This window comes from Numenius arquata, chromosome 2 (assembly GCF_964106895.1).
Source record: "Numenius arquata chromosome 2, bNumArq3.hap1.1, whole genome shotgun sequence".
Classification (NCBI taxonomy): domain Eukaryota; kingdom Metazoa; phylum Chordata; class Aves; order Charadriiformes; family Scolopacidae; genus Numenius; species Numenius arquata.
This window is the reverse complement of record NC_133577.1, coordinates 38,627,224-38,646,619: the sequence shown is the minus strand read 5'-3', so window position 1 is coordinate 38,646,619 and position 19,396 is coordinate 38,627,224. Positions and strand designations below refer to the sequence as shown.

General features: G+C 40.7%; 1 protein-coding gene across 1 annotated transcript in view; it reads right to left on the bottom strand.

Moving 5' to 3' along the window:
• LRPPRC (leucine rich pentatricopeptide repeat containing) overlaps positions 1–4,281 on the bottom strand; it is a 93,385-nt gene extending 89,104 nt beyond the window's left edge. The window contains exon 1 of the mRNA XM_074144521.1: positions 4,115–4,281. Within this exon, the coding sequence (XP_074000622.1) occupies positions 4,115–4,227 (113 nt within the window). The 5' untranslated portion in view covers positions 4,228–4,281. The remainder of the gene's footprint in view (positions 1–4,114) is intronic.
• Between the last annotated feature and the right edge of the window lie 15,115 nt (positions 4,282–19,396).

Genomic DNA, 19,396 nt, shown 5'->3' with positions numbered 1-19,396 from the left:
GCATTGCACGTGGCACCCTCTTACCAACTTCACCAGCACTACTTCTGAGTAGAACACAGATCTTGCAAAAAGCAGGTTTCACTACAGCACAATTCGCTGTTTGGGAAGATGCTCTTTGCTCCATAGTCCCAAAACCTGACATTTAAACTCACAGACAAGAATCTCAAACTGAAAAAGTGACAGCAAAGCCAAAGACGTCTTGCAAGACTTGCATGTAGGGATTCCACTTGATTTTCCTCCTCAGCTATACTTTTATGTTCTATGCCTCAGGAGTCCAATTGTCCTCCTTAGAGAACAGACAGAGTGTCGACTCCAGGATGAGTACCTTAACACTCACACAACTAGAAGTGCAGTTCAGCAATACAGCTGCACTGATCTAGTATCACACAGTCACCATGCAGGGTTCCCTCTTCTTTTGCCAGTGGTCCCACCCTTCCATAGTTCATCAGTTCCCAAACTGATCCAATAAAACCTGTCAACCTGGCAGAAAACTTTTTCCTTGCAGTCCAGCAAATGAAATCAAATGAGTAATAGGTCCAAGAAACACCCTGATTTCAAGTAGGACAAGCAGGCCAGGAATGAGAAAGCGGTCAGTCTGGGAAGAATGGAGCCAATAGCCTTCCTCCCAACGCTAACTCTCCTACAGCAGCAAGCTGTAACATCAAACCATAACAATTACCTAGAGTATGTTGAATAAAGTCCCCAAAAGTTACGCTGATGTTAACTCAAACATCACTCTGAACACTCGTCAACTGAGAGGTTTCTTACAACCTTCTTGACAGTCAGCTAGTAGAAGCAAATTTAAGTATCTCTTCCCTTAGTGAAACTTCTGTGAAAAAAGTTTCAGTAAATAATTTGTACCAAATAAATCAGGACAGCGCTAAAGTTTGCTGCTGTAGATTTAAAGCTTGTTGTATTGGTCTGTAATACCTTGCTTACCTTGTCATAATTGCATGGCATGATAGCGATGACATAGAGCTCAGTATATTTTACATTTCATAGGTAAACTAGTGAAATAGTAAATTTGACTTAAATCTGATCTAAGCCTTTTGCTATGAAATGCTCCTCGATCACCCAATGCAATCAGATCTCCATCTACTGTCCCGATCCATTTCAGAAGAAGTTTAGAGTAAACTGACACAAAATTAAGTGGCACCACTCCTACAGTATATTCCATTGGCACTCAGTTATGCGTGGCAACACGCAGCAGAGCAACAGGAACCTTAATCTAGCATATCCACTCTGTCCAACTGTGGCCAAAGCCATGACTCCACCACAGATGCAGACACACTTCAAAGTACTGACACATAATTTCAACCCTTATTTGCATGAAGAGCCGCTTCTCTGTCCAGCACGTATCACACTGGCTCTGAGCAGAAAATCAGAGAGTCTGAGAAAACCTGAGAGTATCTAAAATTACACAGGCATAACAAATAGTCCAACCATCATTTGTGTACTCTGCAGTCTGGCAATGGTAGTTAGGACTTCCCTGGAAAAATTAGAGTAATATGATATCTTGATGAAACCTCTGCTTGGATGTGAGTGGTTACTCTTTCACAACTCCACAGAAATAAGCAGATTTGCAACTCTTTCGCTAAAGCAACTGTACCAAGTACATATAAATATATATAGTAGTTCTCTTGCAAAATGCTGGATTATTCCTTGTTACTTATTTACTCCTAAAACTGGGGGGGAGGTGTTTCCCCACTATTCCAATCAGAATTTTATCAATATTCTCTGGAATTTACTGCAGTGGACTGCAGTTCACTCTCAAAATACCATCTTGAGACCTGAACAGCAAGTACAGCAAGTCTAAATGTTGTCCATATATCATTCTAGTTCTTCAAAAGAGGTCCATTTCCAGAAATTAAGTCTTAAGTATAAAAAAAACCCAATTATTTAAGGCAAAAAATGAAATTATATGCTTGTATGTGTAATTTCCATTCATGAACGTTACCTTTGCTTTATGCTTTGCTACAAGAGCATCACTTGTGCACGAGGATGCCTGAACCCACAAAGTAAAGTGACAGTAAGAAAATTATTTTAGGTGAAAAAATACCTAAGAAATGAAATATCTGAACAAAGAGAATGAACAAATTTACGTGTGCTGCTCAATTTTACTCCAATATAGCTCGCAGTTTAGACTAAAACCTAAAAGATATGAAATAAATATCACTGCTGTTTCCTCTGACCGTGTTCTCTACGAAGCACCTTGCTCATGATAAACTAAATCTAGCCTGAGAACGAAAGTTTTCAGTATGATGACTAAACTATCCTACATATGACTTATACTTGAAAATACAGAAGAGTATAATTTGGTGCAAGAAAAAAGCATCATCTGTGGGGAAAAAAAAAAAAAAACCAACAAAAAAACAATACCCAGCTGTTAGAGCCAAATTATCGCATAAATTACTTGTCAAGTTCTTTCCAGAAACGCAGTTCTAGAAAAAATGCACTGTTACTCCTTCATCAAGTCACACGTGAATTTCAGTGAATATTACTTCTTGCAACAAACCAATTTACGAAATTAAGCTTCCAGTCAAGAAAAACAAAAATCAGCTTAATTACCACAAAGTAGAAAACTTTATTCATGATTTGCAGTTAACTAAATGTGTGGTTCTACTGCTGACCATACACCAGATGTCTTCCCAGTTCCTGGTCCTCCCCACACAGGTCTAACTCCATCCCTCATACCAACTTTACCATTTAACAATCTGTTATGCCTCAACCACTAAAACCAGGAGAAAACTATATTCTTTTTTAGGTAAAATTTTGGCCAGGATGCCAAATAAAATCAGCTCACAATTCGTTTGAAAAGCATTAAAGCTGGTGCAGGTAGCAACAACCTCCTTATTTCACTAGTGAGACATCTAGAAGTTCTCTATTGTTGACTCTCGTCTGCTCCCATCCCTTCTTCTGAACCAGCTCTGGCACTCACCAAGTCCTCTACTGAACAAATTTATCTCTCTAAAATGGCAGAAAATTGTCCTGGTTTCTACCAGAAATTATGTTACATTAGATGGACCACCAGAGCTATAACAAGGCACAAGCAACAGAAAACAGAATAACTTTCTCCCTCTGGTAGCACTAAGTTGTTAAGTCAGCGCATAAAACTCAGTGTTTATGTTTAATGCTTTCATATTCTCAGATTTTATGCAAAAATTTGTCTATAGCATCATACGGATATTTAGTGAGAGATTAATGTTAAGCCTAGTCACTAATTAAAACTACACGTTGATACTTTTTTTCAGGTAATAACACAGCATTCCCATCTTTAGAGCTAATGGCAACATTAGGGGCTATCTAAATAGTTTGTAAGGTGAGACTTGTACACAGCAGAAACATCATCCTCCCTTCCCACCCACCCGCATGGGAGCTGCAGTGTGCCACCACTGAAGAGAAAGCCTAGCACTGCCAAAACTAACATATTTTTATTATTAATAATAATAATAAAAAGATGTACTCGTGTTAAGAGCTGTGTTTCCAAACTTCCTGCAGGGCACCAACCACACAGTAGTGTGTTCAAAACGGTAAGAGGTGGGGTGAGTTTTCCACCCTACCTGCATGGTGGGAAAAAGGGAACCATAGCAAAGGAATTAAGATATTCCTCCTGATAACAGACCCAGCGGAGTCTGAGGGACAGGGGGAAGAAGCCCTGATTCTAACTGTGCCACAGTCAATCACTGCTTATCTCCGCCCGGCCTCTGCCCTCCTCCTCAACTCCCCCTCTGCACAGGATGCCCGCTACAGCAGTATCCTCTGGGGGACAGCGCACTTTGCTCTCCGCAGAGGACAGCACTCCGCTTTCCTGTGAGCCCAACGAGACGCTGCGGAAGAAGCCGGAGGGAAGCGGGGCTCCCCCATGGCCTTTGACCCTGAGCTCACCCTGTCGCCGGGGTACACGCGGCGAGAGGCGGCCAGGCCAGGCCGGGCCTCAGGGTTCCCGCCGGCAGCCCCGGGGGGGGCAGACGGGCGCGGCGCAGCGACCGAGCCGACGGTGCCCTTGGCCATGAGGACCGCCGCCTCAGCCGGCCTCGCCGCGCTGCCCGCCGCCTCAGCGGCCTTCCGGCCCACCGGCGGCTGCCGGGCAGCCCCGCGGGCGCAGGGGTCTCACCTGGCGGGGGGCGGTGGGCGGGGGGAAGCGGCGGCAGCGGGCGGGCGGAGAAGGGGCAGGAGGCGCGGGCAAAGAGCCCGCAGGCGCCCGGCAGAGCTCAGTAGCGCGGCCATGACCGCCGCGCGCGCCGGACGCGGAGGAACACGTGAGCCCGGAGTCGCGCTACTGCGCATGCGCACCAAGGGGCCACGGGCCGGCGCTCCACCTCCAACCGGCCCACGTGACGGAAGAAACCATTCCTCATAGAGGGAGTCGCTGGCCCCGTTCTCGGAATGGGCCCGCTCAGGCACCAGCGCGCTTCTAATTTGCACCCCTCCCCGTGTCACTGATGGGTCATTCCACACGAGGTTGGCCGCGCAGCTGCAGCCGTGGGTTGGGTGGATCCGCAGCCAACCCGCAGCTGCTTCGGCGGAAAGCCGCCGGGAGTGGGGGGGTCCTTAGCGGTGTCCCGCCGCCCTTCGAGAGGCGGAAGGGAGCGAGGGGAAGCGGAGTCTTTCCCGGCGGGCTCTGGCGGGCGCTGCTCTGGAATTCCGCCTTAGGCCGCGCGGGCGGGAGCGCTCGCCCGTCCTTGCCCACGGAAGGAAGTCGCGTGGGTGATGGAGCGCGGCCGGCCTTGGCCGCTTCCGGCCCGGCCCCGGAGTGAGGGACGGGCCCTGCCTGAGGGGGGCCCCGGGGCCCAGCGGCGGCCCCCGCAGGGAGGAGGGCGGCCGCTAGTGGCTGTGGACGGGTTGCTCCGAGAAAGGAGTGTGCAGTCGGTCCGGGAAAGCCGCGGGCGGCCGTCGGGTCAGGCTGTACAGGGGAACCTCAAACGGCGGTATCCCCAGCTTCCTTTTGGGAACAAAATGGGAGTGAGGAGACGAACCTTAATTAGAAACTTTTTAACAGTAAATCTCTACCTGAGCTTGGTTATATTTCCTAAGGTGTCATCTGCATCGATGTTTTATTTTGGCAGGCAAGTTAAAGCTGGTTCCTGTGACACAGAACACCAGATTAGATAAGGTACTTTTAAGTTTAGGTGCATACTTTCATACAAAAAGCATGTAATTATTTTTGCCATAGATTGCAAATACTTACACCAGGGGGCAGATTGTTTATCAAAAGAGGTGAGATTGATTCAGCCTAGAGAGAGGGAGAGACCTTACAACAGCCTTCCAATGTCTAAAGGGGGCCTACAGGAGAGATGGGGAGGGACTCTTTTATCAGGGAGTGTAGTGATAGGATGAGGGGTAATGGTTTTAAACTGAAAGAGGGGAGATTTAGATGAGATATTGGGAAGAAATTCTTTACTGTGAGGGTGGTGAGACACTGGATCAGGTTGCCCATCCTTGGAGGTGTTCAAGGCCAGGTTGAATGGGGCTTTGAGCAACCTGGTCTTGTGGATGGTCTCCCTGCCTGTGGCAGGGGAGCTGTGACTAGACAATCTTTAAGGTCACTTCTAACCTAAACCATTCTATGATTCTGTGACTTTTATCAAATCAGTTACAATCAGCTGTTTCCTATTACACTTTGCTTGGTAAGACTTATCAAGTCTCCTCAGGATGTGAAGGGCCCAGTTTTAAAAAGTCAGCAATGCCTACTTTTGCTATTTATAAGAAAGCCCTGGATGTTTAAGACTACTCATAGTCAAGATGTAAGTCATGAGCTACAGCAGTAAGACAATATTTGCAATGTTACTGGTTATCATGGTTTCTGCTGTATCACAGTGTTAAGGTATTTCACAGGATACAGAGTTCAGCCTCAAGAAGGAAGACCAAGGTGAATTTTTTAACCCAAGTACCAGCCTTGTAGCATTCATGCTAATTATTAGACTGGCTTAGGTATGGTATGTGCTTACTAAACCTGATTGTGGAGTAGAGCCCCTGGGAAGCTCACTCTAAAAACGCAATACAAAAATGTCTACAATGCTTACAATATGGACCAGAAATGCTAAAGCAAATGACTGGAAGAGTAAAGGAAAATGATGGGATTACATTGGTCAGCATAATAGTAGGTTGTTGTTGCTGAGATGTCACTGCTACTGAATCAGGAGAGACCAGTTTTAAGGAGTGTTTTGAAGGAGAATAATGGGACAGATGCTGACCAGGAATCCCTCCAAAGGACAAAGAAATACAAAGGTGTTTGAAAACTTAGTATGTGATGTGAAATGATGGGCTGCCCAGAAAGGAGTTCTCTTTTCACTACTGAGTGAGGAGTCATGGATATGACTCTGTAAAGACAACTATTTGATGTGAAAAGGAAAGGAGATTCCAAGGAATTAATACAAAATGTGATAGACCTGAAGCAGTAGACTTAAGAAATTATATTTGCTGAAGTTCTCTGAATGGGTGTGGGGGTCTAGATCACATTTATCAAGATCTGAAAAAGAGAAAATTTTTTTCTACTCAATAGGTAAATTGAGACATAAAGTTGAGAATCTAGGTGAGAGATTTAGTTCTCTGGATGAAAAGCAAGTTGTGTATTAGATATGTAATTTGTGGAGAAAAATTATTACCGCTCCTATGCGAGAATATAGTGAAAAGACTGTATGGTAGTGTTGCAAATAGTAGTTTAGAAACAGAAGGAGTTATTAGATGAAGAGTGAAAGTTTTTTATTTTAGCCATGCCATGCTTGAGTTGAGTTATACACAAAATGTGGATGATGCACCAGGATTTCAGTATGGACAAAAAAGCTTGAGATAGATAGATATGTGGGTCCTCAGCACGGTAGCTATACTATGTTTGTAGAAAATATTATCCAAAGATGAAAGGTAAAGATCCAGAGATACGGAAAAAATCAAAGACACAAACATACCCAAAGAGGGGGATGAAGATACTCGTCCAAGTAGGAGGATTGCAAAAGACGCGCTAGGGAAAGAAAGGATTTGTAGAAGCCACAGAAGGAAAAGCTGTGGTCAGCTGCGTGAAAGACAAGTGAAAAATCATGTTATGTTCTTGGACTCTGGAGCTGTGTCTCTGCTGTTGAATTCCTATTCTCTACATCAATTTCAGCCTATGCCAGATAATTGCCAAGCATAGTTTGAGGAATTAGCATCAAAAAGGTTGGGGCTGTTGCCAGTAGGCAGTTTGGTGATGGCCATGCTATGCTAGAGGGTAGGACTCTAAAAGTATGGACTCTGGCCAAACTCTTTCAGTCGGCTTGAAGGCCATAGAATAGTTCTGGTTAGTTAAGGTAATAGCTGGACTTAGCCTATATGCATACTCCCTCTACTGGAACTTGTAAGGTTTCTGCAGATTTCAGAGATAGTTGATCATAAACACTTCTCAGTAATTTTTAAAGCTTAATTGAAGTGTGACATGGAAATTTCCAAAGCAAGAGTTAGAATAACATGCAGTAATTAGCACTCTTTTTTCTCACTCTCCTGTCTTTCAAATAAACCCCTTAGTGTACAAAATAGCTTAAAAACGTAGCTTGTTCCACACTTGGCTTTGGAAGATCTTAAAACCCAAGATTAAAAATTACACTATAAATGTATTCCCAGAGTCTGAGCAGTAAAAACTTTTGGAGTGAATGATTCAAGTTGAGCCAAAATGCCTTTGCAACAGTGGAGAAAACAGAAGAGGAGATGCAGAAAAGAATCAATGTTGGCCTAGACTATTGCCTTTAGGCAGTTTGGGTGTGATGGCTGTGTGTCAGAGGGTAAGATGATAGCAGGGATCGTGGCTAATTGCCTTTATCTCATATCAGAAGTTTATGAGATGTTAACCTTTGAAAAAATCAAACATGGTCTGTGCTTGCAGGCTGTGCAGTAGGGTCTGGGTTAATTCCATGGATCCTTCGAGGGTCTCAGAGGTGCCCTCTACTGGTTTGAGCTGTCTGACTGAGCCATCAAATCCCCGTTGGAAAGCTGGGGCTCATTTCTAGAGTTTTCAAGGCAGAAGGTTTTAAGGTGGACCTCTTGCTCCGAACTTCATGTTGCTTTTGCCTGTTCTCTCCCATTCGCTAAATTAACATGGCCTCATCTAGAGGCAGCTCTGTGTGGGTGGCACCAGAACAGTAAGACAGGAACATCTATCCTCCCACCAAGGTCATAATCCAGTGAGGTGCATGGTCTATGTCATGCAATGGGAAGAGGCAACATAGTTCCCAGCATTCATTTAGGTACTGCATTCATCTGGGGAAATGGACTGTCAGGAAATTTTGCCATGGAGATAATAATTTGGGGTGTTTACCTGAGACTTTGGGGCCTTGGAATGGAGAAGATGATGAGATACCTATATATTTGTATTGTTAATAGCAATATTTGGTTTATTTCTGATGTCTGAGTAAGAATAACCTTAGATTTCAGACTTAAGAGATTCTGGTATGAAGACTATGTATTCTTAATATATCTTGAGGGAACATGACAAAGAAACCAAAAAGTGACCTTTCCTCTCTATGGCTTGTTCTCCAAACCTGACTGAAAGTGTTGGCTTAAGCCTCTTGCCTCAGGCGTGCAATTCAGGCTGATGAAAGAGAGCCTTAGAAAGAGATGACTCTGGAGGCAGTAAAAGACAGAAGGATAATGAAGAATGTGGTTCTCTGTGTGTTTACATGTATACCTAGATATAGATACATCCGTATACAGACACTCTTCTGTGACAGCGAAGAAAATCCAATTCTAAATTCACACTTGCAGAGGTTTTTGTACACTTTTAATATCTCATTTCCATTTTGTTCTGAGAGGAGAAAGTAGGATCAGCTTAAAATACTCACAAGTTTGTTATTGCAAACCCTCACATTTTTCTGTTGCGTCTCTTAATACTTCTCAGATCTTGTGAAAATGCATATTTCAGCTTCATTTGCAAAAAAGAAAACCTTAAACTTGGGAACATTTGATAAATTTAAAAGAAAAATACTTTAAAAGAGTGGTTTTTGAAAGAAATTTCTCATTTTTAGAGCTTGAGTTGCTTAATGCTAGCAATAATGTGATTTATTTCTCTGGAGTATTTTCCAGGATCCCAAATTGCCTCCAGCTTTAAATACTTAATGTATTTCAGGTCTTGTAATTTGGCCAGTGTTGTCTAACATACAGCAAAGCAGGTTCTCCACGAGAAATCTCTAGTTGCAAATGAAATTAAAGTCAAGAACTTTTTTGAACTTGTCAGGTTTTCTTTTGAGGATGCAAATTAAGTAAGAAGTTCAAGAGCTGTAGAAGTGAGATGGAGATGTTACAAATGAACACATAAAGGAAAGTAGAGAAAGGTGACAACAGAGTAGTTTGACAGAAAGGAAGGAGAAATCTGTGAGATGGCAGCGACTGAGTAACTGGTAAAACTGCTGACTGTGGATGGAGAAGGGATTGCTGCTCACCTCCCAGAAACAAGATGAAAGTAGGCCCAGCTCACTTTGAGGAATACAGTGGGAAGATCCATGTTTTTTAATCATGGACCTCGAAGGTTAAATGTTGTTGCTCAGATGCCTTTGGGGGCTCTTTGTCTCTCAAGTGTCAACTGTTTCCTCCCTTCCCCCCAACAAAAAATGCTGTAAGTTTGCTTAAATTTAAGCCAGTCTCAGAATTTATGGAAGCCTGACTGCACAGCTTTGATGGTATGGCATATTGTTTTGCTGTGTTCTGGGTCTGGCAGGGTGATAAAATCAAGCAGGAGCAAGGAAAAAATTAAAGGGCCAAGTCTTAGGATTTGCAGGAAAATATCTAAGTGTCTTTTTAAAATGACAAATAATAAGGCGAACCCAAGAACTGGAGGAAGATGGATAATAGACAATTTGAATGGAAAATTGCTGCTTGAGAGTCCTGTTGATTTCCATATATCATGCTCGGTTTTCTTGTAAAACAATTCATTTCCAAAGGCCAATGGTGACTTAATCTCTAACAAAATGCTAAATTAATTCCTTATTGTATGTATCCGTTAGTTAAAATGTTTCTGCAGGCAAAAGTATGCCTTTGCTGTTATTTGATCCCACTCAAAATCTTTGATGAGCTCTTTTAGAGCTGTATTGCAGTGTAAAATAATTATTTCCACTGAAGATGCAAAGGAATTTAGCTCCCTCTTCTCCTCAGCTATGATAGTTTTGCAAGGCTAGTAGAAATTTTAATAAGTAGTAGAGCCTTTATTTTTGTAACCAAGTCAGCAGATCTTATCCTGGCTATCTATGGGGAGTAGATCTGATGAGTAAGAAGGTGCTTTTTTTATATAGTTACTTTTCAGAGGATCACAATTTGAAAATGGTTGTGACATAACTGGGTCACATCTGAAAATTTTCTATAAGCTGCATAAAATGAGAAGTTGAGGTAGCTGCTTTTGTCAGAAGATGTATTCTTAGAGCTACAGTGAATCATGTAATTGAGAGGTCTGCATATTGTACTGTTACTGAAAACTGCAGAACAGTCGTAAATCTGTAACTGATTAGTAGACCTTCAGTATCTTAAATCTGTTGCTTTTAAATAATAACAAAGTAAGAATTAGGGTATGCGTGTGCATCATATATTGTGTTTCTTCTGTCATTGCCTTTGTTTTACATGTTTAATTGTGGGCGTGCTGTACTGCAAAGAATATCATGTCCCAGGGTTTGGCTGGTGTGAGTGTTGGAGGGGAGAAACCAGTAAGACAAGTTTCAGGAGTGGTAAAACTGTATTTCAGTTGCCTATCGCTCCAGTACGTAACAAACCATTTTCAGATTTTGATGCATGCTGTAACTTCTGGTTGGAAACAAGAATGGAATGATTCAGATATCATGCAGATGGCGAACTGGACTGGGAAATTATAATAAAACATGATTCATAAGCTTATAGGGTTTACTTTAGATAAGAATCCTTATGCTGTTTTTATATCAGTGGGCACGCTGGCTGATTGTTTCTGCCAAATCTCCTCCTATCCCAAAAAATGAAAAAATTTTGTAATTCTGGGTATAAGACAGATCAAATTAGAGGATCTGAAGTCTAAGCTTCTGCTTTGGTTCAAAACATTCGAGGCTTTCTTACAGATGTTCTGATCTATTTTCATGGTCACTGAATATTTTTTAGGAGTTGGGCAATTAGTCATATGTGATCTAGAAGGATTAATCCAAAGGCCACTTAGCGTCTGCAAAATCTAATCCACTAACATTAAAACAAATGTTAAATCCCATGGTGTATGCATGTACTAAATCTATACCTTACACGTCTGCCTTACTGGTATTCATGTCAGGGACAGATATAGCATGCTACTGTAAATTTGTACAGCTCATTTTCGTTTAGTTTCATTCAGGTTAATCAAATACAATGTGAGTGTCTAAAATGATAGCCAGATTACTGTTCATAAAAATAACAATCAAATTAGCTTTGATTGTGTTAAGAACTCCCATTTTTCTGTTTATTTCTCTTCCCTCAGATTAAGGCTACGAACCCGACTGGCTGAGAAGACAAATACCCAGAGAGGTGTAAACAAGCATTTGGAAGGGCAGAGAGCAAGGGTCTCTTAAAGCAGATCAGCCACTGATGGAAAAAGGTTTTAATTCTTTTGGCAGCTGATCTGCTTTGAGAGATTTTTCTCCTCTTGCATGTTTTTTCATCATCCCTGGCTGGATGTTTCTGCCCCACTGGTTAAGTCAAATGCCAAATCAAATGTTGGTATGGCTGGGCTCTAACTGAGGGACAACGGTTCCAAGTGTGAAGGCAGGGCAGAAACAATTGGTTTTTTACTTCTTTTTTAAGCACAAGTACTGGTTGTGTTACAAGATGAAATTTTTAACTCAAGTGTGAATTAGTCACATAGGAAATTCTACAAATGGAACAACTTGCTAGACATTCTCTCCAAAGAGGAGGAATTTGGGTAGACTAAATTAGGAGGAAATTTGTATTGTTTCCCTGGCTTTTATTGTTTTCTGAAAGCATTTCCTCAGCTTGAGAGCTGTTGAGTTTAAAAACATAGATATACTTACCATAAGCAAGGTTCAGTGGTGGCCTTTTCCACATTGCTTTAGGCCCTTGAATGGGTTTTTTGTCTATTTTTGTGTCATGAAAAAAAACATTTTTTCTCAAGAAGTGCACATTTATAGTAAAACATTTTTCTATCTAGACCTGTGTGCGCACACAGTGAATTATGGAAAAAAATGTCAGCTCAACTGAAAAAAACTTTTCAGTTAATAAAAGTAAAATCCAAGTGCAAATTCCAAATTTGCTTAACAAGCAGCTTGAGTTCTCTTTGTGTTTTCTGAGTACTTAATGTTTTCCGAGTACTTTATATTTTCCTAACTATTTAGCTTTTATACTACTCAAAATAAACATTTGTCATTAAGTACTGCAGACTCTATCAATCAGATATTTTTTTTCATAAACCTCTGTTAGGATGACTGGAATGGGTATCGTTTAACTGGAGAGAGTAACCTCTTTCAGCAATATGGGTTGTGTTGCTGGTGTTTTCCCATTGCTACAATGTGTGAAGGCTGGAAAGTTCAGGTATTTCCCATAGGGCAGATACTGTCTGGATAAATCAAGATAAAATAGCAGCCAAATATATTGGGCTAACTAGGTGCAGCACAAGTAACCCCTGCAAAGGAATAAAAATTTATTAACATTTTAAATGTATCTCTTATGAAAACATCCCTTTAACTTTTCCCTAACTTGTCTAATAAGTTACTTTACATGAATTTGTGGCGTGAAGGAATTTGTGTATTTCTGTAAACTTGTGTTTTAAAGGCATTAATCTAAAACATGCAAAAGATGGTATTTGTAGCAGTGTGGAAAGCAATATTACAAACATGGATTCACTCTGCAAAATCCTCTGCTTATTATTGGCAAATATATGTTCTGATGAAGCCATGAAACACTTTTTGATTATTTTAGTAAATCAGTGACTCGGACAAGAATTTCATGCCCCACTAAATCTGATTTTGTACACGGAATATTGGCCTTAAAATAAAATTTTCAAAAAGAGCTTTGTCCTCACCTGTTTTGTACCTTGATTGTTGCGGTACTTTGGAAACTACCAGAAAAAGTTGCTGATTTTCAGAGGGAAGAGTATATTGCATCTTTCCCAGTGAGAATTTCTTTCCACATATTTGTAATATTTGAGCTAAATAAATGTTAACAAGAGGGGAAAAAAAAAAAAAACCAAATAACCGGTTCTTAAATGGTATGGCTATATTTATAAATTTACAGGACAAACTGAGGCTGCAGGATTCTTCCCGCTCTACTTTATGCAAAGGAGCGTCTGGCTACATCTGATCCCTGGAAAATTTCTTTTCCATCCAAGAGAACAGATGTCTCTAACACGCACTGTGCTTAGTTTACGGCTTTGGTAAAAATCGTGCTGTGTTGCCTTGAATCCTGTTTGAAGGTTAGGCACTCCGTAACCATCAGTTATTCAGAATTTCTCAGTGGCCCGATACCTGGTGTAATGCTTTATTGTTATGCAGTTACTCTGTAGTCACCATTTGCAAACAAAAAGCAAGAAAGAAAGTTTTAGTGCTATCTAATGCTAACAACATAAATGTCAGGTTTAAACACGGATTTTGAAAAATGTTCAATTACCTTTACTTCAGAATGAAGGCTTTTCTCTGGTTTATCTAGCCAAAAAGATTTCAGGTTGCTTATACAACCTAATGGCTGGGATCCAGTCGTTACATTCAAGCTCTCATTTCCAGAAAGTAGGAAAAAGGAATTTTTTTTCATTACATGAAAAAAGAGGAATTCTATTAGTAAATGGTCAGTTTCTCAGCATAAAAGGCAGAATTTTCTACAATGCAGAAAATGTAGAAGTGCTTAATGATGTCGTGGTCGTCATTTACAACAAACCTGGATGCCTCCATATCATATATACAAACAATAAAACTTTTTTTCCCCTCTATGAAGAGGATAAAAGGATTACTTTTTAGCATTAAATATTTTTATGTAACCAGGTTGAAGCAAGTCATCCCAAGAGGTTCTTAACAAACCTGTCCCAACCAATGATGTTGATTTTAAATGAAAATAGGAGAAGTTCCAGAGAATCAGGAGAATGATCTGCCGCTGTTTTAAGTGATGAGACAGGTAATTTGGGAAACTAAATTTAAGAGGACTGTTTAGGCACAGAGCCTCAAGAAAGTAACAGGTCAGCTGATAACAGATTTCAATAAAGAATTAAAATGCTGAGAATACAGTTAATGTTAACCAACATGATTTCATAGAAATTAAATCTTGTGAAATGAATTTGTTATTGTTCTGAAGAACTACCAGTCTGGTGATAAAGGTAATGGCTGTGTTGGCACACTGTTGGAAGGCGTTTGACTTAGTGACACCAATTCAAAAATTACTGCTCTTCAACAACAGTCAATTCAGAATGTGTTAACTAGTAATACTCAAAATGTATTTGCTAGGAAGAGCTAGCAAAATAAGTTATAATCTGGTGAGGTTATATAGAGATCACTCTCAGCTTAAGTAATTTATTTCAAACCTGAAGGCAAAGTCACTGTCTGAATTAGTGAGAAAAGTCACGGAGCAGTAAGTGACGGAGATGGTTCCACACAAAATGATTTGGATCGTGTTGTCAGCTTGTACAGAAACTGAGTTATTTCAGCGTGTGTAAATTCAGGTGTGTTGGAAGGAGTGGGCACTGCTCAAAAGGACTTTGTTGGAAAGGGAACCTGCCAGGAGATGCAGAGTTACCTCTGTGGGACCTGCCTGTGAATGTTCTCTGTGTGGGTCAGGGCAGCATGAGGTGATGGGGAGGGAGTTGTTGCTGGTGCTGAGAACACCACCATGTGTTGTGATCAGCTCAATGTGTGCGTGTATTAGCTCCTGTATCTTTGCTTGGAGAGTGTGCTAGGATAGTGCCATGCCATACCCATCCCCACTTCTCCATTTAAGTCCTCCTTCCACACACTTATTTAATGAACATTAGCATCCAGTTTTACTGTGTACCCCAAAAATTCATGGAGGAAAGGAAAGGGCAGAACAGGAGACAGGGAAATATATAGAAGTCTGAAAGAATTCTGATTAATCAACTAATAAGCTTAGCCGGATCTTTATATATCAAGAAGTGGTTGTTCTGTTTGAGGCAATGGACTATGTGTCAAAAGTGCGAGGCTGCTGTGTGAACACAGTTTGGTATCTGGGGGGATTCAGTCTGTCACTAAGAGCTGAAAAGCCCTCTGAGACAGGTAGCAAGAAGGTTATACTAAAGATATTTCCCTCAACCTGTATTTTGCTTCTGCGCCCTGACCCACACCATCCTTTTGTGCTGGCACAAGTGTTGACAGAGGCACTTGATGAACCAGATGGGTGTATCAGTCTGGGTTAGTGTTAGGCCAGATCATCTCCCCAGTCCTTTACGCGGCACAGCCACACAGACGCTTGTGCCGGCACAAGGTGATGACAAGGAGTGGGCCTGTGCCGAAAAGGGAAGCTAAGAGACTGATGGCGGCCAGGTGTCTTCTTGTAGCAATGATGCTGTTTTATCCTGTCTTGAACTGCTCATGAAACTAAAGTTGGATATTAAAATTGGTATTTAAAATGTGATCTAGTCCTTATTTATTTGGAAATTGGTGCTAATGATGCTGACAGGTTCCAGTCCATTCTAATGCTCTAACTGAAGTCAGGCCAAGCAGAATATTTTCCTGACTCTTGGCTGGGGAGCAGAAGGGGAACTGAAGAGAAGGATCTTGCTGCTGACTGTTAGCTATCCGTCCCTTGGGTTTCTGTGTTGGATGTTCCCTGGCTACGCAGCGTGATCTTAATTAATAGATCTTTCTTTGCTTCTTTCAGTATTGTATGCAACTCTGGAGATCAGCTTGATATAATTTATCAACATGTTTCAACTTTTATGGTGGCATAAGAATTCATTGAAGTGCATAAAGCCTAATCTGAGAGTGAAAACATACTCTGTACAGAATAAGGGGGACTCCACAAAGATTTAGTCAGTGATACATACGGTACTTTAAATTTACATTCTCTGTTCTGAAAAAAAGTTAAGCATACAGAGAAAACTGTACAGTCATGGCCCAAAGTTGTGTCTCTGGTCCTTGTAGAACTTCAATGTGAGGACTTCATCAATAGTATTATAAGGTGTGCAAGGATCAGCTCAACATTTATATGTTTAAATTACTTCACTTGCTCCACTTCAGTACTACTGTACATTTTTGTGGCCAGGTTGTGTTTGAATCTTGGATAATTTGTTCATTCCCACTTTCCTGCAGGTTCATTTACAGTTAACTCTCATTATTTGGTCAAGAGTCTTCATCTTCCCAGAGTTTTGATAAAGGTTATCTGTACATGACGAAATTCAAGCTCAAGCATCTAGAAAAGATTTTTACAAGAACAAATGGAATCTTAACTTTTTACTGAGAAGACCACTTCCAAAACTTTTAAATGTAAGTCTGAATTTAGAAGGTAGAGAGTGAATTAGTTGGAATGCATTAAGACTCCAATAGGAAGGGGTTTCCCTATTGGCAAGATAGATAAAAAGTGGAATGTAGCTAGTCCCTTATACTGAGGATCTTGGTGAGTTCATCTCTTTACTTTTTCTCCCCAATATTACCTATTAGCCCTCAGAATTAAACTGATTTTCTTCTGTTTTTTTTAGTTGTGTGTATGTGTTACTTTTTTTTATCCCTGAACTACACTTTATTTCCTTATTTTTGGGAAGAATTTAATTGGTTTTGTCTGGGGTTTATTTTTGTTTTAGTATCTGCCTATAAACTTAGCAATTTTACATTTTACTTTTGTCTTTTTAACTACTCACTTTACAACTCCAGCCACTGGCTTAAATGTACCCAAGGCATATCTTTACTAAGATGTATGTGAGAATACAGATGTCCCTAAATATTTGTGGGACGCAGACCTAGACATTCCTTGACCAAATGTGTTTCCCTTACCAACACCAAATTCCACTATGAATATTTGATACATGGACAACCATACATAGTTTTTCTTCTATACCCTTTTGCATTTTTACCTCTTTTACAATACTTTCTCACGTGACTTTGACAAAACATTCCTTTTTCAGATTCATTTTATTGTAAGAATTACTTTAAATGCTATTTGAATATAAAAGAATGTCCTTTTACTTTAGTTCTTTTGCTTTATCATAAAATTTATAAAAGATGTTTTGTTTTCATTTTGGAGGTAGCAGTAGGTTCCTAGGAAAACATTGTAACATTACAGAATCACAGAATGATATGGGATTGGATGGGACCTCTGGTGATCATCTAGTCCAACCCCAACCAACATTTGTTAGTCAGTATTTTTTGTCCTTAAGAAGGAGATGTATTTTCAGTTAGGCAAGGTATAAATTACTTTCTCAGTTACTCAGGTTTAATGCAATCCATATAGCACACAGATCTTACTCTGCTCACTGTTTAGTCATCCATGGAATCTGTGAAGGAAAAAGTACATGTAGCTCATGTTTCTAATGTAAGCAAATAAAACTTGGAATTTTTTTCTCTTACATATTAAAAAGCATCAAAAAAGAAAGAAATATATGTTTTCCCAGTCCACATAAAGTTTCTTGGGCTTGGTTCATCATCAGATTTGTATTGAGAATTAATTTGGCCTTTGTATTTTTTTATTGTATTTTTCCTATCCTAAACATATTTTCCCACTCAAACCAGTCCTTTTTTTTAACTTTTTTTCCAAATATTTGCTTCTGAGCCTTTTCCTAGCCTTCTCTTTATTGTCAGCATCTGTTTTTCTTCCTTTCCTGTTACCTTTCCGTTTCTTCGAGTCGAGCTCTTTAAACATTTACAGTTTCAGAAAGTTTCCAATCTGCCATTACTAGTAAGCTCTTAAAAGAATTTCTCATCTAGAAACATCTAAGTAGGACATTGTTACTTCATCAAAAGATTAAAGTATTTTTCTAATTATGTGTCAATTTAGATTGTAAAGCTCTTGTAAAAATCCTTGTGTTTGGTGGTCATTTCCTTAAATACATTTCAGTGAGAAAGACAAGGGTTGCAAGCGTCAGCAGGATATGCCTTCAAACTGTTTAGGTTTGATTGCATTGCATTATAGAATGCTTCATTACTAGTTTAACCTCTCAAAGGTTTTCAGCTGCTGTTTTATTTAGCTATACCGACTACACTGCCTACAGCAACTCCAGGCAATGATTCCCCCAGTGGCATGCATGAGCTGCCCTGCTCTACTGCAAAAATACATTATGGCTGAATTTGCCCTCAGAGTTTGGAAAGATCTAAAGTCTTTGGAGACTAAAAATGTGTTTTTTCTTTGTTTTAGCTGGCAGTATGAGCCTCTGGCATTTTAAAGTGCAAGTCATTAGCGTCCACAAGGGTGATGTTAATATGTCTGTGTTTCAATCTCAGGACATTTTCCAGTTGCTTCTGCCACAACAATCTCTGCCATCTCAGTGCTTTTTAAGCCCCTTGTGAATTCAAGTAAGCTTTGCAATGCCAGTAAGAATCACTGTAGACTTCGGCTGAAACCAGTTGCTACCTGATTTATTCTTTTTGCAGCAGTTGGCAGTGAGGTTGAAACTCATTCAGAGCTACTTGTTGGGGGGTTGGACATAAAGAGAATGAGGGATGTAACATTTAGAAGCATTGAACACCACCAAAAGGAAAACTAGAGAATTTTGACAACTGTATTTTTTTAATTATTTGTATTTATTTTTTAAAATTGAGGAGCTATGATTTAGACTTACAGTAATACTCAGTTGCACATACAAAATCCCAGCAACAGTGATAAGATGGCATGCAGAAATAAAAGCAAACTAAAGGATCGATTGAATCAGGCGAGAGCGTGGCCTGAGGGACCAGCTGACAGTCCTCATTGAGGAGAAGGACGGAATCTGTCAACAAAGGTAATGCCTTGCGGGAAATGCAATAAGGCAACACAGAGAGATCAAGGGCTGACCCTTTCACCCGGCGTGTAAGCGCGGAGTGTGGATGTACAGCGCGGTTGGTCAATTGCTGCTTGCTTTCACTGGGAGGAATGTCAGAATTACTTCCCCCTTCCCTTTTAGGCTGCGTTACTGTATTCCCTCCAGTTCCCAGCTCAGGCATAGTCCCTGCTCCCACAACTAAGAGGAGTGTAATCTAATCGGAGGGATGGGGCAGAAGAAGAAAAGAGGTCTGAATGTGAAGACAACCAAGCGAAGCTAAAAACATAAACATTTTGGCAAGCCTTGCTATTTTTAGGCATTTCCTTTGGTCTTAGGGAAAACTAAGCAGTATGGTGCCAAGTCAATAGCGCCTGGGGTTAGATCGCAAGGTTTCACAGCCGCCGCTGCCTGTCCCCGCTGTGTAAATATATAAGGACGGGGAGCTAAGAAATGCAGTTTCTCTCTTCGTTTTCTTCTGGTTCGTTATTGGTTTCCCCCCTAAACATCTTTAAATTGAGCACTCTGCAGGGGATTATTCTCTCCAGCCCCAAG